At 54.0% G+C, this 27786-nt stretch overlaps 1 protein-coding gene across 2 annotated transcripts in view; it reads right to left on the reverse strand.

The window, feature by feature from the left end:
* Positions 1-415: 415 nt before the first annotated feature.
* DTNB (dystrobrevin beta) overlaps positions 416-27786 on the reverse strand; it is a 148437-nt gene continuing 121066 nt past the window's right edge. For both annotated transcript variants that reach the window (XM_063123692.1, XM_063123691.1), the window contains 5 exons: positions 13997-14156; positions 10264-10353; positions 7302-7358; positions 5422-5460; positions 416-590 (listed from right to left, as the gene is read on the reverse strand). In XM_063123692.1, the coding sequence (XP_062979762.1) occupies positions 5456-5460; positions 7302-7358; positions 10264-10353; positions 13997-14156 (312 nt within the window). In that variant the 3' untranslated portion in view covers positions 416-590; positions 5422-5455. The remainder of the gene's footprint in view (positions 591-5421; positions 5461-7301; positions 7359-10263; positions 10354-13996; positions 14157-27786) is intronic.

Genomic DNA, 27786 nt, shown 5'->3' on the forward strand with positions numbered 1-27786 from the left:
TGCAATGAACCAGAGCTGCGCACCGGTGCCGCTCCCGTTCATTCCAACAGACCTCGTGGAGGGAAGCAGGCCTGTTTCCCACTGAGCCACTCTTATGAGCACCCAGTCCAAGGCCGCCTCGGTCACCCCCACCCCCACCCACGCCCCACCCACGCCCAGCCTCTTGTCTATGCTGCGGTGTGCACAAAGCAACTTGGACGTGTGCAAGTCTGCTCTGCAGCGTGCAAAGGAGGGGTCGAAGGTCACAAGTGGAACTGCCGCCGGTGCGCGATGCCGGCACTGCTGTGCTTGGGTAGGAACAGGAGGGTGGCTTGGCTTTTGGGAAGCCCCCCTTTCACCAGTTCCCTCCTTAAAACTGAGATGAGGCTCTGTCCAATTAGCATGGAACACCTATGGAAACAGGACATGCAAACCTAAGGAGATGCCCCCCTCCCCCCCTCCCGGAAAGCCGCTCTGTCTGTCGGAAGGACGGCGCTTCCCTGCAAGACTTGTGGTCGTCAGGGGTTCACGATGGTGGATGTGTCGGCTGGAACATGCCTCTTCGGAAGGATGTGGAGACGCCTTGAGAACGGGAGCTCAGACCGCGGGACCTGCGGCAAGACACAGAGCAGCCAGTGAGGCCCCTGGGCCGCTGCTCCAAGCCCTCTTCCCACTGGTCCTCCTTGACAGTTCATCCGGCAGGGGGAAAAGACGGAGGAAGTGGCAGGCGCACCCGGGAGGGCCACGAAGGGAAGACCACGTTTTCTGGACTCCGCAGAACGTTGCTGGAAGCCCCCCTCCCCACCTGCGGGAGAAACGCCCTCGACTAATTCCAAATCAGGTTGAAACCAGTTTTAGACTACAACTCCCATCACCCTTGACCACTGGCACCAGGTTGGGGAGAGCTGCTCTAGATGGTCACAGCAGGAGCGGCCGGCCCGCTCGCTCGTCGTGCTCCGGGGCCTAAGGGTCACGTCACAGAGAGGCCGGCGCCACCCACATGCATGTGAATGGATCTGGGCCCCCCGCCCCCTGGACCCGTTCCCTCACTGGGAGAAGCTGCCGCCTGGACTGTGCCGCCAAACGGGGCGCCTGCCTGGCCGCCTGGGGCAGATGTGCCGAAACAGCCACCGAGCAGGGCCCCTGCTGGGAACCGCCCAGAGCGCCCCGGCTATTGGGCGGTCTAGAAGTGCAACGAGCACATAAACCAACCCCTGCACTAGCGCCCTCACGACGGTCCCAGAGTTCAGCAGCTGCGCAGGCAGCGCAAGGAAGCGCTCGAGTTCTGCGAAACAATCTGCGCTGCGGGGGACCCTCGTTGCAGCGGAGCGGAAAAGCCCCCGTGTGCACTTTGGACTAAAAGTATGAAACTTAAACATGGATCCACGTGAAACGTTTTTAGATACGGATTCCGGTAAGCAACACTCACCCACCCCGGGAGGCAGGAAACTGGCAAACGTGGCGCTCTGGCTTTTGCTCCATGAGACATTTATTCATGTACTACATTTTTATCCCGCTTTCCAGACAATTACGGTTTCCCAAAGCGACTCACGTCCATAAAAGAGAGGGAGGGTTACAGATTAAACCGACAAGTCACACGAGGGGAGGGAAACGGGAGTGGAGGCAGATCAGGCCGTCATGATCGGAACAGAATGGTGAGCAAGAAGGGGGGGGGAGCGTTTATAGCTGCGTTCAGAGAATCATAGAATAGCAGAGTTGGAAGGGGTCTACAAGGCCATCGAGTCCAACCCCCTGTTCAATGCAGGAATCCACCCTAAAGCATCCCTGACAGACGGTTGTCCAGCTGCCTCTTGAAGGCCTCTAGTGTGGGAGAGCCCACAACCTCCCTAGGTAACTGATTCCATTGTCGTACTGCTCTAACAGTCAGGAAGTTTTTCCTGATGTCCAGCTGGAATCCGGCTTCCTTTAATTTGAGCCAGTTATTCCGGGAGCAGGAGGTGTGCTACATGCAGCCACCTTCATCTAACTCAGATACCCAAGTTTGTGTCCACGCTCTGCCTTGAAAGTGCAAGCCTGAAACCAGCGGCTTCTGGCTGGCATCTCTGAATGTTAGTGCAACATCAGTGAAAGGTCACTGTAGTTTGGGGCCTTGACCTGACAAGTCCTGCCAGCTCTTCAAAGACATAGAATCATAGAATAGCAGAGCCGGAAGGGGCCCACAAGGCCATGGAGCCCAACCCCCTGCTCAGTGCAGGAATCCACCCTAACGCCTCCCCGACAGAGGGTTGCCCAGCTTGCGTTGGGCCAGGCTGGTTCCCCCTTGCTGGTGCTCTGGGACTGCCTAACAGCTTGCGGCTTCTTTGGCATGGAGACGCCTCCCCGTGGCTTCTGCAGCCCCGTGGCTTCTGCAGCCCCAGGGCCACGGGCAGCCAGAGCTGAGGGTTTCCCTTGTCTAGGAGGGAGAAGGGAGTTCCCTGCAACTGCTCCTTCTCTGGCCGATAGATGGACCAGGCAGGCCTCCCAATTCTTATCCTGCTGGATGTGGGTCTGCAGCCCAAGAGATGGAAAACAGCGGGTAGACCTGCCGTAATCCCCTGGCTTCGTGTGCCATCACAGTGCGTATAAATCTTACTCAGGGTCAGGGTCGGGGTCGGCCCTGCCATGCAGCAAGGTGAAGAGACTTGCTTAAGGCAGGAGGAGGAGGAGGAGGAGGAAGGGGGGGTTGGGGTGCGAACAGTCTACAAGACCCGGAGTTCGTGTGTGCCCACCCAGACCTCCAGCAAAAGGGGCCTTCCAGGAACCGACACACCACGTCACCTCTGGCTCAGCACTTTGCTTGGGCACCGGGCACTGTCCAGGCCACCAGCAGCCAAAATTATGTATCAACGAATTAAGGATTGAGGATGTGTACCTGAAACTAAGCTTTGTGCCACTCCACCCCCCCGCCCCCGGCCAAACTATATACCCAAACTTCTGGGAGAGCGGCCTCTGTGAGACGCCACCGCCTTGTGGGCCTGGCCCAATGCTGCTTCAGGGTGCAAGACACTGTGGGGCATGATGGCACCCCCCCCTGCTAATACAGCCCGACCTATGCAGAAATGAGTATGTGCGCCCCTCCAGCACCTTTGGGCCACCCAAACCATACGCTCTCAACGCCAGGGAAGTGCCCTCCCTGAGTAGCGCACCATCACATCTGGATCCAGTCTCTGTTTGGGCAGGGGGCCCTGTCAAGCGTGTGAGCCCACGGCCACTGGGTGCCATAGCCTGGGGAAGGCAAAGGGTTAGCCAGGGGCCCATGGAACATATTCCCAGAAGCCACCGCTGCATTTCCGACTCGGGTAGAAGCCCCAGCGACAAGGCTGTGGAGCGACTTGGAAGGCCGGCAGTTTTCCTGTATGAAGACGGCACAAAGCCAAGGAGGCAAAGCGGCATCTGCTTCCAAGAAGGGCCCAATCCCTGGGGGAGAATCTCTCACCGACACAGGCAGCTCTTAAGCAACACGCTATCGCTCACTCCATCGGGGTGGGTGGGGGCATTTATATGGGGAAAGGTATTTCAAAGAGATCCAAAGGTGCCAAGTCCTGCAAACTGGGGCTGGGAGAGAAAAGGTGGACCCACCGGCAACCCAAGCGGGCAGCTGGGCAACCCTCTGTCAGGGATGCTTTAGGGTGGATTCCTGCATTGAGCAGGGGGTTGGACTCCATGGCCTTGTAGGCCCTTTCCAACTCTGCGATTCTATGATTCTAGGATTCTCAGCCAAGTTCAGGGCTGGTGCTATGAAATGACAGACACGTTAACTGTAAGGAAGCACGTGGAGGCCAAAAGGAAGGACTTCTTCACACAGTGCATAATTAAATTATGGAACTCACTACCACAAGATGTAGTGATGGCCACCCATTGGGATGGCTTTAAAAGAGGGTTAGATAAATTCCTGGAGGAGAAGGCTATCCATGGCTCCTAGCCCTGATGGTTGTGTGCTACCTCCAGTATTCGAGGCAATAAGCCTGTGTGCCCCAGTTGCTGGGGAACATGGGTGGGAGGGTGCTGTTGCACCATGTCCTGCTTGTTCATCCCTGGCCTATGGTGGTTGGCCACTGTGCGAACAGAGTGCTGGACTAGATGGACCCTTCATCCGATCCAGCCTCAGGCCCTCCCTATGTTCTTTATGCAAGTGCTGCTCTTTGCCTTTGTGAAGGAAAAGGTCTTCAGGGATAATCTGAGTAAAAGTCCGGAAACTTCAGCTGGTCCAAAACGGAGCCGCAAAACTATTAACAGGGACTGGCCAACGTGATTGCATTATGCTGGTACTTTTCCATCTGCACTGCCTGCCAGTCCGTGTCTGGGCCCAAATCAACGCGCTGGTATTAACCTCCAAAGCCCAAAATCGCTTGGAGCCAGGCTACCTGAAGGATCGTCCCCTCCCATATATACCTGCCTGGAATCTGAGATGAGGACAACGAGGAACAGCGCCTTTTCTGCGGTAGCATCCCAGTGGTGGAAGGGGCTTCCCAGAGAGGCTGGGCAAGGCACCGGCACTGCGCTTTTTTCGGCGCCAGGTAAAGACCTTCTTATTTTCCCAGGCATTTCAGTCTTCCAGTTTCTCCTGCTATAAATCTGTTACTGTATTTTAAATCTGCTAGGTTTTATTTTGGTTTTGGTTTTTATTTTCCTCCTCTAGTTTTAAACGTTTATGTTGTAATTTATCACGTTGCATTTTATGGTTTTAATTGTTGTGAACTGCCCAGAGAGCTTCAGCTATTGGATGGTGGAGAAACATATTAAATAAATAAATAAATACTGAGATATTGTACTTTGCAGAGTGAACTTACGCCATAAACAGAACAAATATTTTGGTTTCTAGTTGAGGTTTATCCATAAAATAGGTACATGTCCACGGTCCTTATGTCCCACAAATCAAGTCCCATACAGTATCAATTTGCACACGTAACCAAGACATTTGCAAGTTCAATTTTGACCCCTCAATGTTTTGTGTTAATAATTAACTTAGCAACGGGTATCTTTGCCTTGTTCAACAATATTTTCTACTGAGCCACTTGCATGTCTGTTCAAAGAGACGATGGAGGCTTTCATCACACGCTGTAAACGTGCGATACTCCCTTGTTTTGTGTTTTGGTTTGCGTATGTGACATCTAATTTTACCGGGAGCGTATAATCACGACCGGGAACGTTCTCTCGCTGGAGAGAATATTCATTCATAAGCAAAAAGTGTAAAAAAGAAAATGCATTTATTTCAGAACAAGAGTAGATGTCAAAGGGGATCCATATCAGGAAATGTTTCGGCATGATCACAGCCACGTCCAGGGGCAAGTTTGATTCTTCTAACCCAAAGTGCACCATTTGTTAAAAAAGGCCTGGCTTAACCGCTCCGCTCCGGTCTGCTTGGGGCTGGCTTGGCCGGCCGGCCTGGAGCCTTTGACTCAGGCCTAAGGGCCACGGGGACGGAAAGGGCCACCCGCTTACTTGAGTTGCTGCTGGCTGGTCCAGAGACTTCCGTTTAACCTGCAACAGCAAGACAAAGGGGAAACTGAGGAAGGCGGGAACAAGGGCTGCGTGGCGGCGGCGGCGGCGGCAGCCACAAAACCCCACCCAGGCCCAGCTTCATCTACTTGTACTAAAAGTTTAACATCATGCTCTTGAAACGTTTTAAAAATCGCAACAACAAATAACAATTGTTATTTAGCAACCTTCTTCTGACTGGCCTTCCTTCTTCTCACATCAGTCCGTTGGTTTCTGTTCACCACTCTGCTGCTAAGATCATCTTCTTGGCTCACCGCTCTGACCATGTTACTCCGCTTCTGAAATCTCTTCATTGGCTTCCAATTCACTTCAGAATCCAATATAAACTTCTCCTGTTGACCTACAAAGCTTTTCACTGTCTAGCTCCTTCCTATCTCTCCTCTCTCATCTCACACTATTGCCCCGCTCGTGCTCTTCGCTCCTCTGATGCCATGTTTCTCACCTGCCCAAGGGTCTCTACTTCCCTTGCTCGGCTTCGTCCATTTTTTTCCGCTGCCCCTTACGCCTGGAAAGCTCTTCCAGAACATTTGAGAACTACAAGTTCAATTGCAGCTTTTAAAGCTCAGCTAAAAACTTTTCTTTTTCCTAAAGCTTTTAAAACTTGATTTTGTTCTGAGTTTTATACTGCCTGTTTGCTGCATTCTCTTCCCCTCCTTATTGCTTTATTATGATTTTATTAGATTGTAAGCCTATGCGGCAGGGTCTTGTTATTTATTGTTTTACTCTGTACAGCACCATGTACATTGATGGTGCTATATAAATAAATAATAATAATAATAATAATACAATTAGAAATTAAAAGACAATCAAACCGAGCTGCCCCAAAATCCTCATATCAGAGAACGTGTTTCACATTTCCACTACTCTGGTTCTACCAAATGAAGACACAGGTTTTCGCCACCTGCAGGGCTTCCTTTGGTCACGCCTCCCACAGCCGTGGCACGAACATGGAAAACGTTCTGCTCTGCACTGTCCTACTTCTTGCAGGGCTCATGGAGGGGGGGGAGAGGGGAGGGCCAGGGACGACATAACAGGGCTCCATCCACGGATCCCAGTGCGTGACTCCCAGGGAGAAGACCACAAGGGTCACTCAGGGCCTTAGAGGAAGCAGCAGCAGCTGTCAGGTGCTACATCAGCCTGCTGGCAGCACCACCTTCAGCCAACTGAAAAGCGCTGATGCTTTATGCTTGCTTGCAACTACGAAGAGCTCTGAGCTGTTACGTTCGGCAGCCGGGGGGGTCCCTCCTTGGGGTGGCAGAATGATCGTGCTGGGTCGAAGAACTTGCCGGATCTTGCCGCTCCTGTGCACACGGAACCAAAGCCAAGGCACACGTGACCAGGGGGCACAGTGCCGGCTGGGTGGCTTGCCTGGGCCCAGGTGCAAAGCGATGAGCTGGTGTGAGAACAGTAAGGCCGGCAGCCAGTCAAAAAGAGAAAAACGATGACATCTCGACTCATTCATCTCCGTAGTCCTGGTCAGTTCCATCGGGATCCGTGCGCAGGTGGGGAGGGAGGAGCAGGCTGCTTTGTTCTCCATGGCCTGCACATCATACGCTGCAAGAGATGCTCTCTTCCAGGAGGGGTGGGGGGTGGGGGGAGAGGTCGGAGGGGGGCAGGCCTCTTCTACAAAGGAGCCTGCTGCTGCACATGGTTTTTGTAGTACTTCTATGGAAAATAATTACTTTGCTGCAGTTAATCAGTTTTCCTGATTAACCAGGGGCACCGTTTACACCGAGTAGAGCTGCCCTAATGGAATAATGGAATGACTGACCGACGAAACGTTCCCCAACGCGGGAGGACAGAGACGCCCGTGTTGCTCTTACCTCGGTCCTTCCCGTTCTGCATCTTGCCCTCCTCCTCTTCTCCTCCTTCCTCACCTCCTTCAACAACAACAACAACAACAACAGAAAACAAAGATGGAAGAGGCCGTTGGGCGGGGCCGGCGGGCCGGGCTGCCATGGCAGGCAGCGCAAGAGGCTCTGCTGCCCTTTCCGTGGGCGCAGGGCAGACACACACACAGCCACGCACACACACAGGCCCCCAGCGCATGCTTGAACTGGACCACAAGACCCCCTCTCGGCAGAAAGCAGAATCCTGCGGTCAGGTGCACTGATGGGCGACTCCTACGGAAGACGCATTTGCAGGCCTTCTCGCTCCTCCTGAGCATTTGGGGTGATTAATTTCCAAATCCTAGAATCACAGACTAGTAGGGTTGGAAGGGAAGGGGCTTATCAGGCCATCGAGTCCAATGCAGGGAGCTTTCACTATCCAAGGAGACTGTGGAAGCGTAAACGTCTACATTACATGGGCAAAGTCATTTGCCGTGGCTCCAGCTCCTCCGGTGAGCCGAGCTCCTCCAGGGTGTGCAGGCGTGGGGGCTTCCCTAAGAAGCAGCGGGGGGAGGGGGGGCATGAGCAGAGGGGCTGAAAGTACAATCAGGGGGGCAGAAAAGCTGAAAGAGCAGAAACCCCAAGAAAGAGCAAAGGCTCCAGCGGAGAAGAGGAACACGCGCATGGCGGGGAGAGGAGAAGATGGCCTCGCACGGTGTCAGGGTGCGTGAGCTGGGCAGCAGCCCATCCGCCCAGCGGCCAGTGTGGGGCACGGAATCCACAGCCCTGGCTTCCCACAGGAATCCTAGGGAGCACAGCGGGGCGGGGGCAAGGGCAAGGGCAAGGGGAGGACCGGCTTTTGCCAGGAGAGCCAGTGAGCGCTGCGTGGCCAGAGCAACATGCCCTCCGTGGGAGACCGTCATCCAAAGCCCCTGGGGCAAAGACTGTCGCCAGCCTGCTTTTCAGCGGGGGAGGCTTTGACCCGCCTCCTTGGCTGGGTCCAAGTCCCCCCTTTCTCCTTGCCTGGGCACATCTCTCCACTGAAGGCCAGCCAGGGTAGAGGTTCCACTGCCTGGAGGCATATCAGGCATGGAAGACGGGCCCAGCGAGGCGAGGAGCGGCAGGGCAGGGCAGGGCAGGGCAGGGCAGGGCAGGGCAGGGCAGGGCAGGGCGCTGTCAGGGGCACGCGGGTCATGAACCACCTGGCTCAGCACTGGCTGCCGAGGAGTCCTAGCTCCAGCGGCTTCCCTGGATTTACACAAAGGGCGCTCCCCATGGTCCGTCCGTCCCCCGCCCATCTGCCTCTCGTCAAAGCGGGAGCCCTGCAGTTTGTTTAACCTGTCATCTCCTTGCAGAGCCCAGAGCTCAACGCAACCCAGGGAGTTTCAAGGGCTGCCAGCAGAACAGGGCCCGCGTAGTTACAGCCTGGCGCAGACTTTGCGCTTTCCCGGGTGAAGGGGGGGGGGGCTGCTTCGCCCAGCCCGGGTGGGGAACCGGAGCCACAGGATCCCACCTTGCCAGAGCCGGGGCCAAAGGCATCCAAGGGCCGTTCTGTCAAGGTGCTCTTGACAGAATCTGCAGGAGATCGCAACAATGCCAGACTATCCCACGGCTGGTGCAGAGACCACAAAGTCCTTGCCTGGCTGGCTTCGCCCCAGGCCTGAGTACCTTTTCCCCAGACTGCAGGAGGCGTCCCTAGAGGCGCCGCCAGGCTGCAGAGAGGCCTCTGGGTGGCTGCCAACCCTCTTTTGAGCTTCTCCTCCTGACGAGACTCAGAGTGCCCAGGCGGCTTCAGGCCGTTTCTAGGAACTGCGGAACAGAACTGAAACTGGGAGGGGCTTTGCAAGGCTCCAAGCCGAGCGTCCCGCCGGAACCCTTCCTAAAGCTATCCATCCCAGAAGCCTCTGCGTCCTCACTGAGTAGAAGTACACCCTTGGATGTAGGGCCGGAGGGGCCTGGGTTGACCCTTCCGACTCTCCAGGGACAGAGCGCACCTGACCTAACCCAACCTAATGTTCCTCCAACCTGCTCAGAGACGACTCCACAGCAGAGCCAGGGAACGTGCCGGCACACCCACGCCCACACCGTGCAGGTGGTCGGCTTCTTCAACACAGAGCCTGCGTGGCGTAGTTGGACTAAGACGGGGGAGGCCAAGGTTCAAACGCCCCACTTGGCCACACGAAGCTCTCTGGGTGGCCATAGGCCAGCCACTGACTTTCAGTCTAACCTACCTTGCAGAGCTGTTGTGAGCATCAAAATGGGGAGGGGGGGACCATGCACCCCACCTGGAGCACCGTGGAGGAAAACGTCAATAAATGGACCCGACTCCTTGCGCCCGTTTCGCCCAGTCAGCCGTGCATAACTCTGCACGACCAGCGCTGTGCTGGGGGCGAAAGCCTTCCTGCCCTCCACGGGTGGGCCAAGACCCAGTATGAGGGCAGCTCCTGGTGCTCCACATGGGACTGCAAGCGCCCCGTGGGACACGAGTGCAGCAGCCTCTGGGCCACTGCGTGTTGGATCACCTGAAAGGCCCAGAGCCTCTCGGCCTTCCAACACCTTTGGAGTCTCCCCAGCTTTGCCACATCTGTCTCCAGGGCGGCATCAGAACGTCTCGAGCTCCTGTATATTCAATACTAAACAAGATCTGCAGCACCTGTGATGCGAACTGCAGTAAAATCCAACATGAGAGCGCTAAAAGGGACACAAAGGGGCCACCTAGTCCACCCCCTGGCCCAGGTCAGGACACCTGAAGCCTCTGCGGCAAACCCTGTTGGGGAAGACACGGCCCTTTTCATGTCTTGGCCCAAAACAGGGTCCTTGAGCTAGGTTGCCGTGACCCATAAACCTGGGGGGAGGTTTCTCCAATGAACACAACCCCTTCAGGGAACCCGCCCTCTGCCCCCCCCCCCGGTACCCAGTCCCGGAGATGCCTTGCTGACGCCCACGCGCACACTACCTGAATGAAGCTCCTTCACCAAAGACGACATGGTGTTGGTAATGGAATCGGCTGCTACCAGCAAATCATTACGGAGATTTCGCCGGGCTCCTGGGGGAAGATGGAGATGAAGGGAAATGAAAACACACCTTTCCAAGAAAAAACAGGGCAGGGGGCTATTACACCCCCTGTGATGTGGCGCGCAAGAGCTCAACTGGAAATCTCCCCCACCCCAGCCCTGGCCGAAGGAAGCCGCCCCGTCGACAGGATGGCCTGCTTTCCAGCCACTGCCTGTGGGCGCCTGTGGCTCCCAAGCGCCCTTCCCTCCATTCTTGCACAGGAGTCCTGGCTGTGGCCAGCAACGCAGTTGTCACCCAGGCTCCTCGTGACGCCGAGTGAGAGGCGGACGAACGGACGGGGGCTCAGCACAGGAGAATCCCCCCTGGGATGCAGGAATGGGCAGCCCTTCTCAGCGTCCAAGTCTGAGCCCCGGTTGTTTCTAAATCGCTCCTCCTGCGAGATCCAGCGAAAGCTGGGTGGCATGAAGGGTTCAAAGTGCTCCTGGTTCCCACGAAGAGAAGGGGGAGGAGTTTCTCATCCTAAACTCCTGTTCCTCCCGGTGCTGAGAGGTTCCGGGGTTCCCATTTTACCAGGGGGAGGGAGGAACTCCCCACCCTCCCACCACTAAGCTAGAAGAGCAGGAGAACTCTCACCTTCCTTGCTGACCGTTAACAACACGAATATATAAGTTAATTACAAACTTATCAACCAGCTTAAAGAGAAAATGGTTAACTATGGAGAAAACGTCTCTGTAGATTTTGGCTCCGTTACCCCATCTCTGCCTCTGAGGGTGCTCCAGCCAAAGCACTTACAACTGGGCTGCCCTCTGGACACCTAGAAGAACAGGCACTGATGGGGAGAAAAATGTCCCCAGGGGCCCAGAGGACAGTCTTTATACCTGGGATATGCAATGTAGGAACGTCCTTAAGGTGGGGCGTCTGAGCGATGGGCCATACCTGGACGCTCTACAGAGTTGTAGGCCCCAAAGCGGCAGCAGCCCAGAACACAAGGACCACTGAGTAAACATGTTCTCTGACCATCCAATTTCCTCTAGAGGAGACCACCTCCAAGAGGCCACTTGGGTCTCCCTCCCCTCTACGGCGTGAGCATCCACTCCAGATGCCTTCAGTCACCTTGATGGAGATGTTCCATGCATGCTTCTTCCCAAGGAAGACCATTTAAAGGGGACCAAGGAGGTTTCTGTCAGCTTAATGTCAGGTGTCCTTGCTAATTAGAACCGCAAGGCCCTTCTCGCATCTTACTTGTGCCAACCCTTTTCTCTGGGGTGTATGGCGAGGGTTCAATACCTGCCATGTCAAGGATGTTCTCTACCTGTGTCTTTCGTGTCTGCCTGGACCTTGAGTGAGGCAGTGGGGTCAACTGGGGAGCAGTGTTGAGCGTTCCCCACAGAGTTGTGGGTTCCTGTTGACCAGGAACCCACAAGCAGGACCCACCCATGTCCTGCTTGTGGGTCCCTGGTCAAAAGCTGTTTGGCCACTGTGTGAACCGAGTGCTGGACTAGATGGACCTGGGCCTGAGCCGGCCTCCGGGCTCTTCTTTAGTTTGTTTCCCTTCTACTCTCCACAGGTATTTCCAGCCTCCAGCATGCTGGGGAGGAGGGGAGGCAGGCTTGGGCATCATTGCCTGGGACTTTGCCTGATAGCAAGAGGGGTCCACAGTAATCCCCTCGGCTTGCGAGGAGACCGACCACAGGCTTCCGGAGCTTGTGATGACCACGAGCATATCATGCCCTCAGAATCATAGAATAGCAGAGCTGGAAGGGGCCTCCAAGGCCATCGAGTCCAGCCCCCTGCTCAATGCAGGAATCCACCCTAAAGCCTCCCTGACAGAGGGTTGTCCAGCTGCCTCTTGAAGGCCTCCAGTGTGGGAGAGCCCACCACTTCCATGGGTCACTGGTTCCATTCCTTTCCGATGGTGGGATCAGCTCTCAGCTGAGCCTCATTCTGGGGCCCCAAGGCCAGCCCTCGTGCATTGCCCTCACATACTGAGTTTGTCCACTAAGGCCTTAGCTAGACCTAAGGTTTATCCCTGGATCGTCCAGGGGTCGAACCTGTTCATCTAGGTGACACACAGGGGATCCAGTGCTCAGGCAGGGGCGAACCCTGGATGATCCCAGGATGCACCTTCGGTCTAGCTGTGGCCTAAGTCTCCTCTGCCACCCAATCCTGGAGATGGACTTCTAGGCTAAGAAGGCTGGTGCGGGCCGTGATGAGGTTTGGAGCAGCTCCCTTCGGGATGAGCTCTGAGAGAGCCCAACGGGTTTAAACCACCCAACTTGGGAATGAAGGTCTGTAGTGGGGCAAACAGCAGCAGCTCTTGAAGAGGCCATGTGCAGAATCCCATTCTACTCTCCAGTAATGGCATCGTGACATGGCACCGGAGTCCCCAAGGCTGTGCCACGTTCATTGCCTGGCTGACAGCCGTGCAGGAGCAGGGGGTGGGACTCAATGGCCTTATAGGCCCCTTCCAACTTTACTATTCTATGATTCTATGAGCCCTGCAAGAGATCAGACTCACTGTTGCTGTCTTTTTAACACAGAACAAAACTCAGCGCCCCTGGAGAGTTCAGCTTGATCCAAGTGCTTGAATGGCTGAGGAGAGCTCCTATCCATCTTGACCCATGAAGGCACATTTGATGGTCATCTGATACCTCTCCTAGCTTTCCATAAGGAAGGTAATCAAAGCGGGAAAATCGGCCCTTCCCCTGGTAGCAGATTGCCGGCCGGCCAACGGGCAGAGCTTGTTATGGCAAATGCCTTTGGTCATAAGCGACCACATGGCTCAGCCTGATCAGAGAGTGGAGTTCGGATTCGTATTGGCTGGTCTATGGAGACCAAGGAATCTCTCCTTTGGCTTCTATGCTGCTACAGTGGAATGAAACACTGCCGTGTGGAAGCACACTTAAAAAAAATATATCCCCAACTTTAAACCCTCACTGTACAAAGAATCAAGGAATTGCCCAGAGTGATGCTGAAAACAGGCAAAGGCTTCTATTGCTCCCAGGTCAAACAGATGTGAAAAGGTTGTCCAGAAGATTGCCTCCATGGCTCTGCTTTGCCACTAAACCTCGAGGCTTCGCTGCTGCGAGGCGGCAACAGGTAATCCTCACTGCAGAGGCTGCGTGGGCTTCCCAGCGGCCATTTGGGGCATCGGGCCTGCCCCCACTGCCCGGCTTCCGGTGGCCAATCAGTGGTCTCCATCCGCCCCGGACGCCCCGTGTTCCTGCTGCAGGAGGAAATGCCACCTCCTGAGAGGGTTCTGTCTCCGGGACCCACCACCCTGACTGACCTCTGCCAGGGTCAAATGAGTGCAGGCGGCCCTTCACAGAACCTGGACCCAAACTGTTGGCTTTAGAGGTCCAGAACAATACCTTAAGACGAGCAAAACTGGTGCAGAACAGGTCTGACGCGCTTCCAGCGCCCAGCTCCTGTCCCAGCTGTTGCATTCTGCATCGGCCCTAGCCCGTTTTTAAAGGCAGCCCTACGTAGGCAGCATAGACGTAGGCAGCCTGCTCTGGATGTAATCAGGATGTGTGTAACCAGGGGCTGCTGAATCACAAGCAACATCCAGAGAGATTTCATCTCCTCCTCTCCCCATAGGTCACACACACACACACACACACACACAGAGAGAGTCACACTGCTGTTGTGCCACGGATTCATGATATGCTCACCTTGTGCAAACGCTTCCTGAACATCTCCACCAACGCCAGCCAGCGAATCTTGGGGCACGTGAGTTGGGGTGGAGCCAGCAGATGTGGATCTGACCGGCATGGGCATCGGGCGGCTGGTCCCATGCGTGGGGGAGGTGTGCGGAGAACCGGCGGCCTGGGCCTGAAACACACATGGAGCCGGCTTTGGTCACCTGCTTCCCCTTCTAGAACAGCTCTTTCAAAACAGACAGACGCCAACTCTCAGAGCTTCAACAGCAGACGCCCCCAGCTGAGTGACCCTCCCCCTCCTCCAGCCAAGGAAATCCACACCTGTCTGGTACTGTCTATACGACACGCAGCCCCTGGCCATTCCTAGGTGTGGCATGTGTTTCATTCAACAGAAGGAAATTTAATAGGGATAAGTGCCAAGTTCTACATCTAGGAAATAGAAACCAAAGGCACAGTTACAAGGTGAGGGAAACTTGGCTCAGCAGTACTACAAACGAGAAGGATCTTGGAATTGTTGTAGATCGCAAGCTGAATATGAGCCAACACTGCGATATGGCTGCAAGGAAGGCCAATGCAATTTTGGGCTGCATTAATAGAATGCAGCCCAAAGCATTAATAGAATGCTTCCGAATCACGTGAGGTACTGGTTCCTCTCTAATCGGCCCTGGTTAGGCCTCATCTAGAGTATTGCGTCCAGTTCTGGGCTCCACAATTCAAGAAGGACGCAGACAAGCTGGAGCGTGTTCAGAGGAGGGCAACCAGGATGATCAGGGGTCTGGAAACAAAGCCCCATGAAGAGGGACTGAAAGAACTGGGCATGTTTAGCCTGGAGAAGAGGAGATTGAGGGGAGATATGATAGCACTCTTCAAATACTTGAAAGGTTGTCACACAGAGGAGGGCCAGGATCTCTTCTCGATCCTCCCAGAGTGCAGGACACGGAATAACGGGCTCAAGTTAAAGGAAGCCAGATTCCGGCTGGACATCAGGAAAAACTTCCTGACTGTTAGAGCAGTACGACAATGGAACCAGTGACCTAGGGAGGTGGTGGGCTCTCCCACACTAGAGGCCTTCAAGAGGCAGCTGGATAACCCTCTGTCAGGGATGCTTTAGGGTGGATTCCTGCATTGAGCAGGGGGTTGGACTCGATGGCCTTGTAGGCCCCTTCCAACTCTGCTATTCTATGATTCTATGACCACAGGCATCCCTGAAAGCCTCGGCAGCAGAGGAGGCTGCCTTAGATCAGACCCAGGTATTTTGTCCCCCAAGGGCAGAGGATCTCCAGGGTCCCAGTCAGCAGAAAAGGGGATCTCAGACTTTCCCATTGCCTGCTTCCTGAGATCCTTTTAGCTAGAGACCCTGCCAGGAACTGAATCTGGGATCTTCTGCCGGAGCAAAAGGCCCCTTCCATAAATATAAAGCCAACTTATTGGCTCATCCTGCCCTATGAACTACTACTGTGGCAGGGAAAAGCTCTCAAAGGCATCGTGCAGAGAGAGAGACAGAGGGAGAGAGACACAGACAGAGAGGGAGAGAGGTGTGTGTCTTTTATTAGCTGAGATCTCAGATGTAGTCCTCAATCAGGAGGACACCCTAAAAACATGATACTCCTTTGGTCACCTGAAATGAGATGTGAAAGAAAACCACTTAAGGTTTCTCTCAGTTTTTAAGATTTGGAGGGGCTGCCTCCATTTGGAGCCTGTGAGCTACTGAGGATTCTGGGTGACCTCCCCGGGCAGGTGGAAGGCAGCAAGCTCGTTCACACACCACCATGGTGGCTTGTCCAAACCTGGGTTATGGGGCCCACAATGCTGGCTGAACGTGCTGTGAAGGAGGGGTGTGGGTGTGTGACAGTCTACTTCCAGGACAGAGCTGTCTGTTGAGACCATACTAAGGGAAGCTGAAGAGTGATTTAGCTCCAGAAAGGCTCACTGGAGATCACTGCTCTCGGCAGAGAATCCGCCACACGACAAGCACAAAACTCCACTTCGGGGCCTGTGCGGAAATAAGTCAGAACAGAACATCAGAAGAGCCCTGAGGCTGGATCAGGCCACGGGTCCGTCTAGTCCAGCATTCTGTTCACACAGGGGCCGAACAGCTGTTGACGGAAAACCCACAAGCAGAGCATGGGTGCAGCAGCACCCTCCCACCCATGTTCCCCAGCAGCTGAGGCTTCCTGCCTCAGATACTGGATGAGTCTGCTTATTAACAGAGGTCTGATGCTGCACATTTGCAATCCAGTTACCCCAAAATACCACCAGTACAGATTATGCCAATTGAACTGGGCTGCTGAAGGAAGGTGGGGGCTGCTGGGATTTTTGGACACACTTTTGGACATACTAAGCAGAACACCCTTGGTACCATGGAAAATTAGTTCCCACACCTACCTTTCAGCAAAACATTTTTATTGCAAAACCTTTAGTATTCTCTGCTTTTTAGTCTTTATGCTGCATCATGTGTTTAGAGTTCTGTTTTAAATGTCTGATGCTGTAAGCTGCCCAGATAACGTTTCTTTATGGGCTGGCCTAGCAATGGAACAAATAAAGAGTACAGGCGGAATTCCCACTTAACAAAATCTCAAATCGCAAAGAAGAAGGAGCACACTGAGTCTCCCAGCGGAGTTTTGGACTGTCTCAAAGGCATCGCCTGACAGAGAGCATAGAGACCCGTTGGCATGAAATGATGCGTAAACAGAGCTCACGACGCGTCCTCATGGGAGCTGTGGGGACTGAACTAGATGCCCACATCACATCCAACAGGTTATGGAGAATGAAATCTTCAGTTGGGTTCAAGAGATGGTGGAACACCACAGCAGAGGAGCCTGTGAGGCTGACAGCCACTGCCCTGGAAGGGGTTTAGCCCAGGGCAGCCTTCCCCAACGTGCAGCTCACCAGAAGGGCTGGATTGCAACTCCCATCTTTCTGGGAATGCCGGGAGCTGCGGCCCAATACATCTGGAAGGGAGCAGGCTGGGGAAGGCTGCCCTGGGCGTTACAAGGCACCGCTGAGGCTTGGCCTGCAATACCGGTTCCATGTTGGTCCAAGGAGGGAGACTGTTTGGACCCAAAGCAATTTGGGCGGGATGGAACCATTGCCCTGATGGTGCCAAAACAGCAATGGTGTCCACACAGTGAAACCAGATGGTGGGTGCTGGCTCTTTAAAGTCAAGAAGGCGGCAGAGCAGATTTCAAATGGATTCCTGGCTGAGTGAAAGCCGACAGGAGCTGGGAAGTGCTGGGTTTGAGACGGGTCATCCCTAGGGGACGCGGGGGAAAGCGCTCCTGATCACCCACAGGGAGAAGGGTACCACTAGGCCAAGAGCAGACAGCAGGGGCAGAACAGCCGGCCAAGGGGCCACCGAGGAAAACACACACACACAGAGCTATTTGGGGAGGCGTTGCGTAGGCTGGGTATGCGGGCAGGAAGCCTTGGACACGGGCGGCCCCTGCAGAGGGTGGGGGGTGGGGAACACACACTCCCAAGGGGGACGAGCGGTGCCCTGGCAGGCTCCCGACGGCCTGCAATGGAGTCTTTGCAGAGTGGGCCAGGCAGCAGGGGAGGGCCCAAGAGGGCTCTGGCACGGCAAAGCGCCCCTCGGCTGTGGAGTCAAAATGCCCCAAGAAAGAGGAGTCAGCCACGGTGCTTAGAACTGGTAGGACCTCGCAAGGCCAACGTCAGCCAGCCCTCGGAGGTCTGCGAGAGGGTCTGTGCCCTCGGACGCAAGACACACTCCAGGGAGGGAGCAGGAGGGCCAGCAGCCACGAGGGTGGGTGGCCAGGAGAGGCACAGCAGAGCCCGGAGAGAAGAAGGCGACGGAGGGGCCGAAATAGCCGATGGAGAGGAGGCAAAAGGCGGAAGGCGCAGCCTGGCAGCTGCGGTGGGAGCAGGAGCTGCGATCGGGCGGCTCTCCGGCCTCATTGCTGGCCTCGGAGAGGCCTGAGGATGGAGGTGGGCACTCAGAAGGGGTGGGGTGGGAATGGGGTTGTGCCACTGTCACTTGCTCCCATCTTGCTCGGGGGCAGGGAGAACGCAGCCTCCGTTTGGCCTCAGCCAGGCCGCATCACGAGCAACGAGAGAGCCCCCTTCTCCTGCTCTGCCCTACTCCGCAGGGCCTCCCCTCGTGCTCACTCGCTCTGCGCTGCCTGATGCATGCAGGCGGTGAAAGGCGCTCGCAGCTGTCTAGGGCTGGAGGCTTGTGACTAATACCATAATTAGCCTATTAAAAATTTACAGCCCCTGTGCATCCTCCCTGATTCAGCTTGTGCCGTGTCATCTGGTCTTTATCCTCTGTTTTACTTTTTAGAAACAGCCCCCTACCTTTAAACCACATTTGCTACTATGGAAACCGTGCCATCGCGGCAGCGGAAGGAGCCTGGCGCTGCCCATGGAGGTGAGATGAAGCCAGCGTTTGCAGAGCTTCGCTTGAGAAATGCCAGCCGCCCATGTTGGGGACGAGCGAGCTTTGCCGGAGGCGCCCAATGGGGGGAAAGGCTCCTTTCCCCAACCCTAAAGTGGCCTCCAATCCAGATCTGTCCAGGATGTAGCAGGTAATGAGATCCACCTCCATCCCAGGCAATCGGTGCCCACTGCCAACACCAACGCAGGCCGTACGCCCCAGCAGGGAATGTGCCCTCCTCAGCACTTCACATGGCCAGGGATGGAAGCGCCTGCCGGGCGCCGTGGGGAGCCTCAGGGCCAAATCGGAAGTTGGCGCCCGCCCTCCCCAGGTGGGATGGGAGCGTCTGTGGCCGGGGGCAGGTTCCAACGCTCAGGTCTCCCTGGAGCCCGTTGGATTAGGGGCCCGTTGGCCTCATGGCCTGTGTGGATGATGCAGGGAACACTTATAAAATTTGCTTATAAAATTTGCAGATGACACAAAATGGGGTGGGATAGCTAATACCCTGGAAGACAGAAACAAACTTCAAAGGGATCTTGATAGGCTGGAGTGCTGGGCTGAAAACAACAGCAGGAAATTTAACAGGGATAAAGGCCAAGTTCTACATTTAGGAAATAGAAACCAAAGGCACAGTTACAAGGTGGGGGATACTTGGCTCAGCAATACTACAAATGAGAAGGATCTTGGAATTGTTGTAGATCGCAAGCTGAATACGAGCCAACAGTGCGATAGGGCTGCAAGAAAGGCAAATGCTATTTGGGGCTGCATTAATAGACGTATAGCTTCCAAATCATGTGAGCTACTGGTTCCTCTCTATTCGGCCCTGTTTAGGCCACATCTAGAGAATTGCGTCCAGTTCTGGGCTCCACAATTCAAGAAGGACGCAGACAAGCTGGAGCGTGTTCAAAGGAGGGCAACCAGGATGATCAGGGGTCTAGAAACAAAGCCCTAGGAAGAGAGACTGAAAGAACTGGGCATGTTTAGCCTGGAGAAGAGAAGATGGAGGGGAGACATGAGAGCAGTCTTCAAAGACTTCAAAGGTTGTCCCACAGAGGAGGGCCAGGATCTCTTCTCGATCCTCCCAGAGTGCAGGACATGGAATAACGGGCTCAAGTTAAAGGAAGCCAGATTCCAGCTGGACATCAGGAAAAACTTCCTGACTGTTAGAGCAGTGCGACAATGGAATCAGTTCCCTAGGGAGGTGGTGGGCTCTCCCACACTAGAGGCCTTCAAGAGGCAGCTGGACAACCCTCTGCCAGGGATGCTTTAGGGTGGATTCCTGCCTTGAGCAGGGGGTTGGACTTGATGGCCTTGTAGGCCCCTTCCAACTCAGCTATTCTATGATTCTATGATTCTATGATGGGGCCTCCCATGGACAGGCGGACAGAGAAAGGGCTTCTCAATCCCCTGAACTCACTTCAAGGGCTGGACGGCTTGCCGTTCATGAGGAGAGACCCAGAGTGCTTTGACCCCATCTGGGCACGTCTGGGTTCTGCCCTTCAGGTCATTTAGAGGGCACTGCCCACAGGCACAGGGGCCCACCCCCCCACCCCCCGACGCGTCCAGCATACTGCCAGAGTTAATTTCTCCAAACGATGGAGGCGGACGAGGGCCCTGACCGCTCCACCTGGCTACAGGAGAAGTCAGTGGCTTAAGCCCCTCCTCTACCACAAAAGACCAGGCTTGCCGACCAAGACGAAAATTCACCGATGCATTAAGACCCTAATCTCTGCCATCCAGAGCAACAACCAATTAATCCGGAACTCCCCTTCCCAGGAAGACGAGGCCCGACGCAGCAGCGCTTGTGCCAGCGCCCTGCCGCCAGGTTCCAGCCCCAGCTGGCGAAAGGATGAGGAAAAACAACAAGGAACCTCTCGGGGCTTTTCCTGCAAGACGCAGGAACAAAAGGGAGATCCGTTGGCGCTCGGCTGCTGGAGCCTTCCTGCCTGCTTCCTCCTGGCAAGCCAGCTCTTGCTCCTTCTGACGGCAGCCCACAGAGAGGCAGGGCGGGCCCTCAAGCAAGGGGGCCCATGAATCCGCTGACCCGCTGAGTCCAAAGGCTGACGGCAGGAGAACATCCCTTTAGACACTCACAAGCCCTCCGCATGGAGCCAAGCGAATTCTGCATCGGCCCCCTTGCAAACCGGGGGGGGACACCTCCAATTAAAAAGAACACGCTGGTGGGGCTCAACAGCAGAGCTGCAGGCCTCAGCTACTATCTCCAGAAAGGAGCCCAACACAGATCCAAAAGTCATAGCCAGATGACACCTTGGGCAACCAAGCCACAACCAGGAACCCACATCCAGGTGAATCCCATTTAGGTGATTTATTTAATGAATTTGTACCCTGCTTTTCTACCAAGAAAAATGGCACACAAGGCGGCCATTCCAATGCAGTCCATTGCCTGGGCACGGTAATGGACTGGATGAGGGCTAACAAACTGAGACTCAATCCAGACAAGACGGAGGTACTGTTAGCGGGTGGTTCATCTGTCCGGCGAGGTGATGTTTGCCCTGTCCTGGACGGGGTTGCACTCCCCCTAAAGGATCGGGTCTGTAGTTTGGGGGTGCTCTTGGATCCAGAACTGTCACTTGAGGCACAGGTGAACTCAGTGGCAAAGAGCACCTTTTATCAGCTTAGGCTGATATACCAGCTGCGCCCTTATCTGGACAGAGATAGCTTAGCTACAGTTATCCATGCTCTGATAACCTCTCGCTTGGATTACTGCAATGCGTTATACGTGGGGCTGCCTTTGAAAACGGTCCGGAAGCTTCAGCTGGTACAAAACAGGGCAGCCCGTTTACTAACAGGGACTGGCCGGCGAGATCACATTACGCCAGTCCTTTTACAACTTCATTGGCTGCCAGTCCAGGGGGGGATCTACACTACTGCTTTAAAGCGCTTTATAACAGTTTTTACAACTGTTGGGGCCCAGGACACACTGCATATACAGGTTTCAAAACGTTTTCAAAGTGCTTTAAAGTGCTTTAAAAGCAGTAGTGTAGATCCCGCCCAGGTCCGGGCCCAATTCAAAGTGCTGGTATTGACATTTAAAGCCCTAAACGGTTTGGGGCCAGGTTATTTGAAGGAATGCCTCCTCCTGTATATTCCTGCCCAGACCTTAAGATCATCTACAGGGGCCCTTCTCTGTGAGCCCCTGCCAAAGGAAGTGAGGCAGGTGGCTACTAGGAGGAGGGCTTTCTCCGCTGTGGCACCCCGGTTGTGGAATGAGCTCCCCAGAGAGGTCCGCCTGGCGCCTACACTGTACTCCTTTCGTCACCAGCTGAAGACCTTTTTATTCTCTCAGTATTTTAACACTTAATTTTAACTTAAATTTACATTTTACTGTTTTAACTCTGTATTTTAATCTTATATCAATTTTGCTGCGTGGTTTTTATCCTGGTTGTGCTTTTTATACTGTTTTTTATATTTGTGCTTTTAACCTGTTGGTTGTTTTATTATGGTTTTAATTTTTGTGAACCGCCCAGAGAGCTTCGGCTATTGGGCGGTATAAAAATGTAATAAATAAATAAATAATAATAAAATAAATAAGTCGCAGACCCAGTTTGGGGATGGGAGCAGCCTGGATCACACTGGCGGGCAGCACACTTGGGAATGGATTGGGGTGGAGGGGAGCACACACACACACACACACACACACACACCCCTTTGGTTCTCCTCAGCAGCTTTCAGTACCTTCGGCCACAGTATTCTTCTGGATCGTTCACCCAGGTTGGGTTTGGGAAGGTCAGCGCTACAAGCGCTTCGGTCCTTCCTGGAGGTCTGGTCCCAGGAGGCGATGCTGGCGGATCTGCTCCACCCCATAGGCAAAGGCTTATGGGGTGGCACAAGGGTCTGTCTTGTCCCCTGTACTTTTCAATATCTACATGAACATGGGGAGGGGAGTCGTTTGGAGATCTGAGCTGAGGTGTTATCAATTTGCCGATGGCACTCAGCTCTGCCTTTTGTTTCTTCCTACCCAGCCCCACGAGGGGGGCTACAGAACTCTGGGAGCAGCGTCTGGAGGGAATTTGGGGGTGGATGATGGCGAGCAAGCTGCAGTTTAATCCGGACTGGATGGAGGTACCTTGCCTAGGACTGGTGCTTGCAACTGGTTGTAGGCAGTGTTGCAGTCATCCTGAGGAGACAAATATGCAGTGTGTGTGGGGGGGCAAATACTCCACGTGGCCACGAGTGCAGCTTGGGTTTAGGCCAGCTGCAACCCTACGTGGCGAAGAGAGACCTTGCTTCCGTGGGCCCGGGCTCTTGTGCCACCAGGTTTGGACTGGCTTCTCCCCCCACCCCACCTCTCTCCCAATCCCCTTCTCCTTTTGTGTCATGTTTCTTAGATTGTAAGCCTGAGGGGGGGGGGCAGGGGCTGCCTTAATGAATTACATTTGTAAGCTGCCTTGAGAGCCTTTGGGACCAAAGTGTAGGATAAAAATGCAATAATAACAGCAACAGCAGCAGCAACAACAACATGTTCTATGTGGAGCTGCCTTTCAAGACATTTCAGAAACTTCAGCTGGTTCAAAATGTGACCCCTCAAGTATTAGAAAGCTCCAGGCAGCCAGATAATGCGACACCTGAATCATAGAATCATAGAACAGCAGAGTTGGAAGGGGCCTACAAGGCCATCGAGTCCAAGCCCCTGCTCAAGGCAGGAATCCCCCCTAAAGCATCCCTGACAGAGGGTTGTCCAGCTGCCTCTTGAAGGCCTCTAGTGTGGGAGAGCCCACCACCTCCCTAGGGAACTGATTCCATTGTCGTACTGCTCTAACAGGCAGGAAGTTTTTCCTGATGTCCAGCTGGAATCTGTCTTCCTCTAACTTGAGCCCGTTATTCCATGTCCTGCACTCTGGAAGGATTAAAAAGAGATCCTGGCCCCCCTCTGTGTGACAACCTTTTAAGTATTTGAAGAGTGCTATCAGGTCTCCCCTCAATCTTCATTGCATTGCACCAGTTGAACTGATTACCAGTCCCTTTCTGGGTCCAATTTTAAGTGCTAGTATTGGCTTTTAAAGACTTAAAATGGTTTGGGTCCAGATTACTTGAAGGGCTGCCTTCAAGTAGAGATCAGCCTGTAAGAGAAATGAGGCAGGCAGGAGGTACAGGGCCTTTTTGCTGCTGGCCTCCTGCTTGTGGAACTTTGTTCCAATCGATGACCACCAGTCCCCATCCATACAGGCCTTCAAGCAGGCCCTAGAACGGTTTACATGGGCCTATAACTGAGTTAGGACTCTACTGGGGCCACTGTGTATATGTTATGGAATCAGTTCCCTAGGGAGGTTGTGGGCTCTCCCACACTACAGGCCTTCAAGAGGCAGCTGGACAACCCTCCGTCAGGGATGCTTTAGGGTGGTTTGTGCCCCACACTGTCCTGGTGAGGCAGGGGGTGCCTTTAGAGCAGGCATCCCCAATAACCATCTGTCAGGGATGCTTTAGGGTGGATTCCTGCATTGAGCAGGGGGTTGGACTCGATGGCCTTGTAGGCCCCTTCCAACTCTGCTATTCTATGATTCTATGATATGTTTCTATGGTGCTATGTGGATTTCTTGATTTCGATCTTACCACTGTTGCTTATTAGTGTTTTATGGTTTTAGATTTTGTTATACTCTGCCTAAATGTAGGGCTTATCCTAAATGGTGGCTTATAAATCTCTAAAATAATACGTGAAAAAGAAATATTCCACCTCTCTGTGCAAACAGGCAAGGAGGTCCCGTATCTCAGACAAACAGGCAGACGTCCAAGAGGAACCCAAGGAGCAGGTCCAGGTGGAGGAAGAGCCAGAGGAGGAAGCGTGGGCCAGAGGTCTCCACCAACAAACCGCCCAGAGAGCTTCGGCTATGGGGTGGTACATAAATATAATAATAATAATAATAATAATGACGGCCCCACTGCCTGAGCGGCCGAGAACTCAGGTGCAAACCCCACCCTGCTGCAAAATCCAGCGTGGCTTGCACCGTCGTCCCGGCAGCTGTGCCACATCGACAGGTGTGAAGGGGGAGGCACAGACATCAGGGGCCCAATGCCACACACGACACACCAGAGCTGCAGGCAAGGGGGCTGCTCCTCTTCTCGGAAGCATCCCGGAGAGGCAGCCGTGTGCTGCAGGGGAGCTGCGGAGCTGCACTTGCGCTGACCCCTCTGCCTGCCCCAGCCCTGCTCCTCTCCTGAAGCTCCCTGCCCCATCACACGAATCCCTGCAGGTCCACGTTGGCCTGGAAACTTGCAGAAAGGCCGTGGCTTGGAGGAGGGAGTGTCAGGGGGAAAGTGGCGTGGGGGTCAAAGGCGCCACTTCTCTACCGCCAAGCGGCCTTCTCCCGAAGAGGTTTTGGAGCCGCAGCGGCACAACGCTGCACACAGGTACAGGAGGTGTCGGCCAAAATCTCTGGAGGGCCACGAGTGACCCACCCCGCCGTGGGTGAGTCCGCGGGAGAGAGGCCTGCCCGGATTTATCAGCCAGAAGCACAGCCTGCATGTTCGGATTCCGACGGCTCCTGTGCACAAACACGAGGGGATTGAGATTGCCCTGAGTGGGAACTGGGATGTCTCTCTGATCAAAGTCCGAGGCAGTTGCAGAACTAGGTGGACCTTTAGCCATTCTCTGATGGTTTCCATACACCACGGCAGCTTTCTAGGACAGCCTTCCCCAACCTGGTGCCCTCCAGATGTGTGGGACTGTATCTGGGGGGGGCAACAGGCTGGGGTAGGTCCAAGGACCGTTAGAACTGCAACGGGGCCTACAAGATGCCGAACGGCCAGCTGCAACGGGGCCCATGAAAAATGGCAGCAGGAGGGGGCCTCCCAGTGCGCACTACCAGTGGGATCATAGAATAGCAGAGTCGGAAGGGGCCTACAAGGCCATCGAGTCCAACCCCCAGCTCATTGCAGGAATCCACCCTAAAGCATCCCTGACAGAGGGTTGTCCAGCTGCCTCTTGAAGGCCTCTAGTGGGGGAGAGCCCACAACCTCCCTAGGTCACTGATTCCATTGCTGTACTGCTCTAACAGTCTAACAGTCAGGAAGTTTTTCCTGATGTCCAGCTGGAATCTGGCTTCCTTTAACGTGAGCCTGTTATTCCGTGTCCTGCACTCTGGGAGGATGGAGAAGAGATCCTGGCCCTCCTCTGTGTGACAGCCTTTTAAGTATTTGAAGTGTGCTATCATGTTTCCCCTCGATCTTCTCTTCTCCAGGCTAAACATGCCCACATGCGGGAGCCTGGTGGGGAGGGGGGGTCAGGCTACAGGCAGCAGAGGGAAAGGTGAGGCAAAGGCAGCGCGGCCTCTGTGGAAGGGCTGTGCTGAGCCAGGGCCAACGTGTGACCTCAGTTCCTGACTGCAAGCCAAGCAAGCTCGGTTCCTCTGCCATCAGATGGAGCTGGAAAAGAAATTCCATTGCTACGGAGGACTCCTCATAACACCAGAACAGCTGGAGAGTGCAGGCTGGCTGGAAAGAGGGAGGGCGGGAGGGTTCTCTTCACTCAGGTGGAGGCAGCATCGGTCCAGAGGCGGGGAACCCAAATGGAGCCCTCTTCCATTCATCAGCAGGGGGCACAATCCCCCGGGAAGGTCTCCTTCACACAGTTCCCATTAATTACAATGGGGCTTGCACAGGAGGGCTTCCCAGTGGAGTGTGCCCCAATACGAGTCTACACTATTTGCTTGACAGTCTGCTGCCCTCAATGAGACTCAAATGGACTGTTCAAGATGGCTGCATCACTTCACCACTGGCCCTGGCAACCCTCTTCAAAGAGCTCCATCTGAACAGCGCCATAATTCAGCAGAGATCTTCTAATGGATGTTTAAGGCCAAGAAAACGGCACTCAAGGTGGCTAATAATCTTAAAGCATTTTTAAAAACCCGCAAAAACAATAATTAAACAAATAAAACAAAATACATTAAAACACCTATCAGAACTCCAAAAATTACAGAATAAAAACAGCACCCAACCTAGCAGACCAACTGACACGCTGAAGGGCAGCAGAGAGGGAGCCCTCCTGGCTTCCCTGGGCAGGGTGCGTGTGTGCGTGTCTTCCAGTGTGAGCAGCCACTGAGAAGGACTGCATTGCCACCAGACATGCTTCTGAAGGTGGAAGCTCAGAGAGATGGGCCTCCCCAAAGACCTTAAAATCATAGAATCATAGAATAGCAGAGTTGGAAGGAGCCTACAAGGCCATGGAGTCCAACCCCCTGCTCAATGCAGGAATCCACCCTAAAGCATCCCTGACAGATGGTTGTCCAGCTGCCTCTTGAAGGCCTCCAGTGTGGGAGATCCCACAACCTCCCTAGGGAACTGATTCTACTGCCGTACTGCTCTAACAGTCAGGAAGTTTTGCCTGATGTCCAGCTGGAATCTGGCTTCCTTTAACTTGAGCCCGGGCAGGCTCCTATGGAAGGAGGCTGTCTTTCAGGTTTTTCAGGCAAGCTAATGCTCCTTGATCATTCAGTTTATGGCCTGTAACTTCCAACTCAAGTCTCCCTCGCTTGGGCCAGTTAAAGGAGGGGATTAATCGAATGGCAATAACCTTGCCTGACACGCCCAGCCTGTAAAAGTATGGCTTTCAGATGTTAATCAGGGGAGCCTTCAGAAGATACTCTTTGTATGGATTCTATCAAAGGAACTCCTGGTCAAAGAAACAGAACGGAAGACCTTTGAATCAAACAAAAATTACATGGCGCCATCAAGGAGCCACGAAGAAGAGGAGAATGAACAGCTGATGATACCAACAGGACTTGGACCCATCATGTGCCTGGAGCAAGCAGAGACCAGTGAAGACAACCTTCAAAGGAATATTCAGTACTAAGCTACCGAGATGACCCAGATTTTGATGGAAAGATTTTGTGTGAAAGGAGAAGGTGAACAATGACGAAGAAGAGCCCGGTCAGGACAGTAGTACTGAAGAGCCAGAGGACTGCAGCTTTTTACACACACACACACACACACACACACACACACACACACACACACACACACGTACGTATCCTACCCTCCTTCAGTGGGAGAAGATGCCATAATCTTTTGCTTACATTCAGGCAAGGCAGCATTGGGGGAGGTGTTCCTTATTCTTTTCCAATTCTGAAAGATCTACAGTGACATAGCCATCAATGTTAAGCCCATTTCTGTTTACAGAGGGCAGGGCAAACATTTAATGGCAAAGAAAGAAAGAAACCTTCTATAAAAAAGGTCTCATTGTGTGTTGCGTGAGGCAAGTTCCTCCTTTCAGGGACAGACCAATGCACCGCTTTACAACAGTTGTAACAGCGTTTGTATGTAGTCAATCAGTGTTCTCGCTTTCTTTTTATAGCTGATGTAAGCCTTCAAGGGGCTTTGCTACATCATCTGTGTGGTGATATTTCCTATGGAAGGTAAACAATGGTTCAATGTCTTTGCCGGGTAATTCAGGGGA

Source organism: Elgaria multicarinata, chromosome 4, assembly GCF_023053635.1.
Source record: "Elgaria multicarinata webbii isolate HBS135686 ecotype San Diego chromosome 4, rElgMul1.1.pri, whole genome shotgun sequence".
NCBI classification, from domain to species: domain Eukaryota; kingdom Metazoa; phylum Chordata; class Lepidosauria; order Squamata; family Anguidae; genus Elgaria; species Elgaria multicarinata.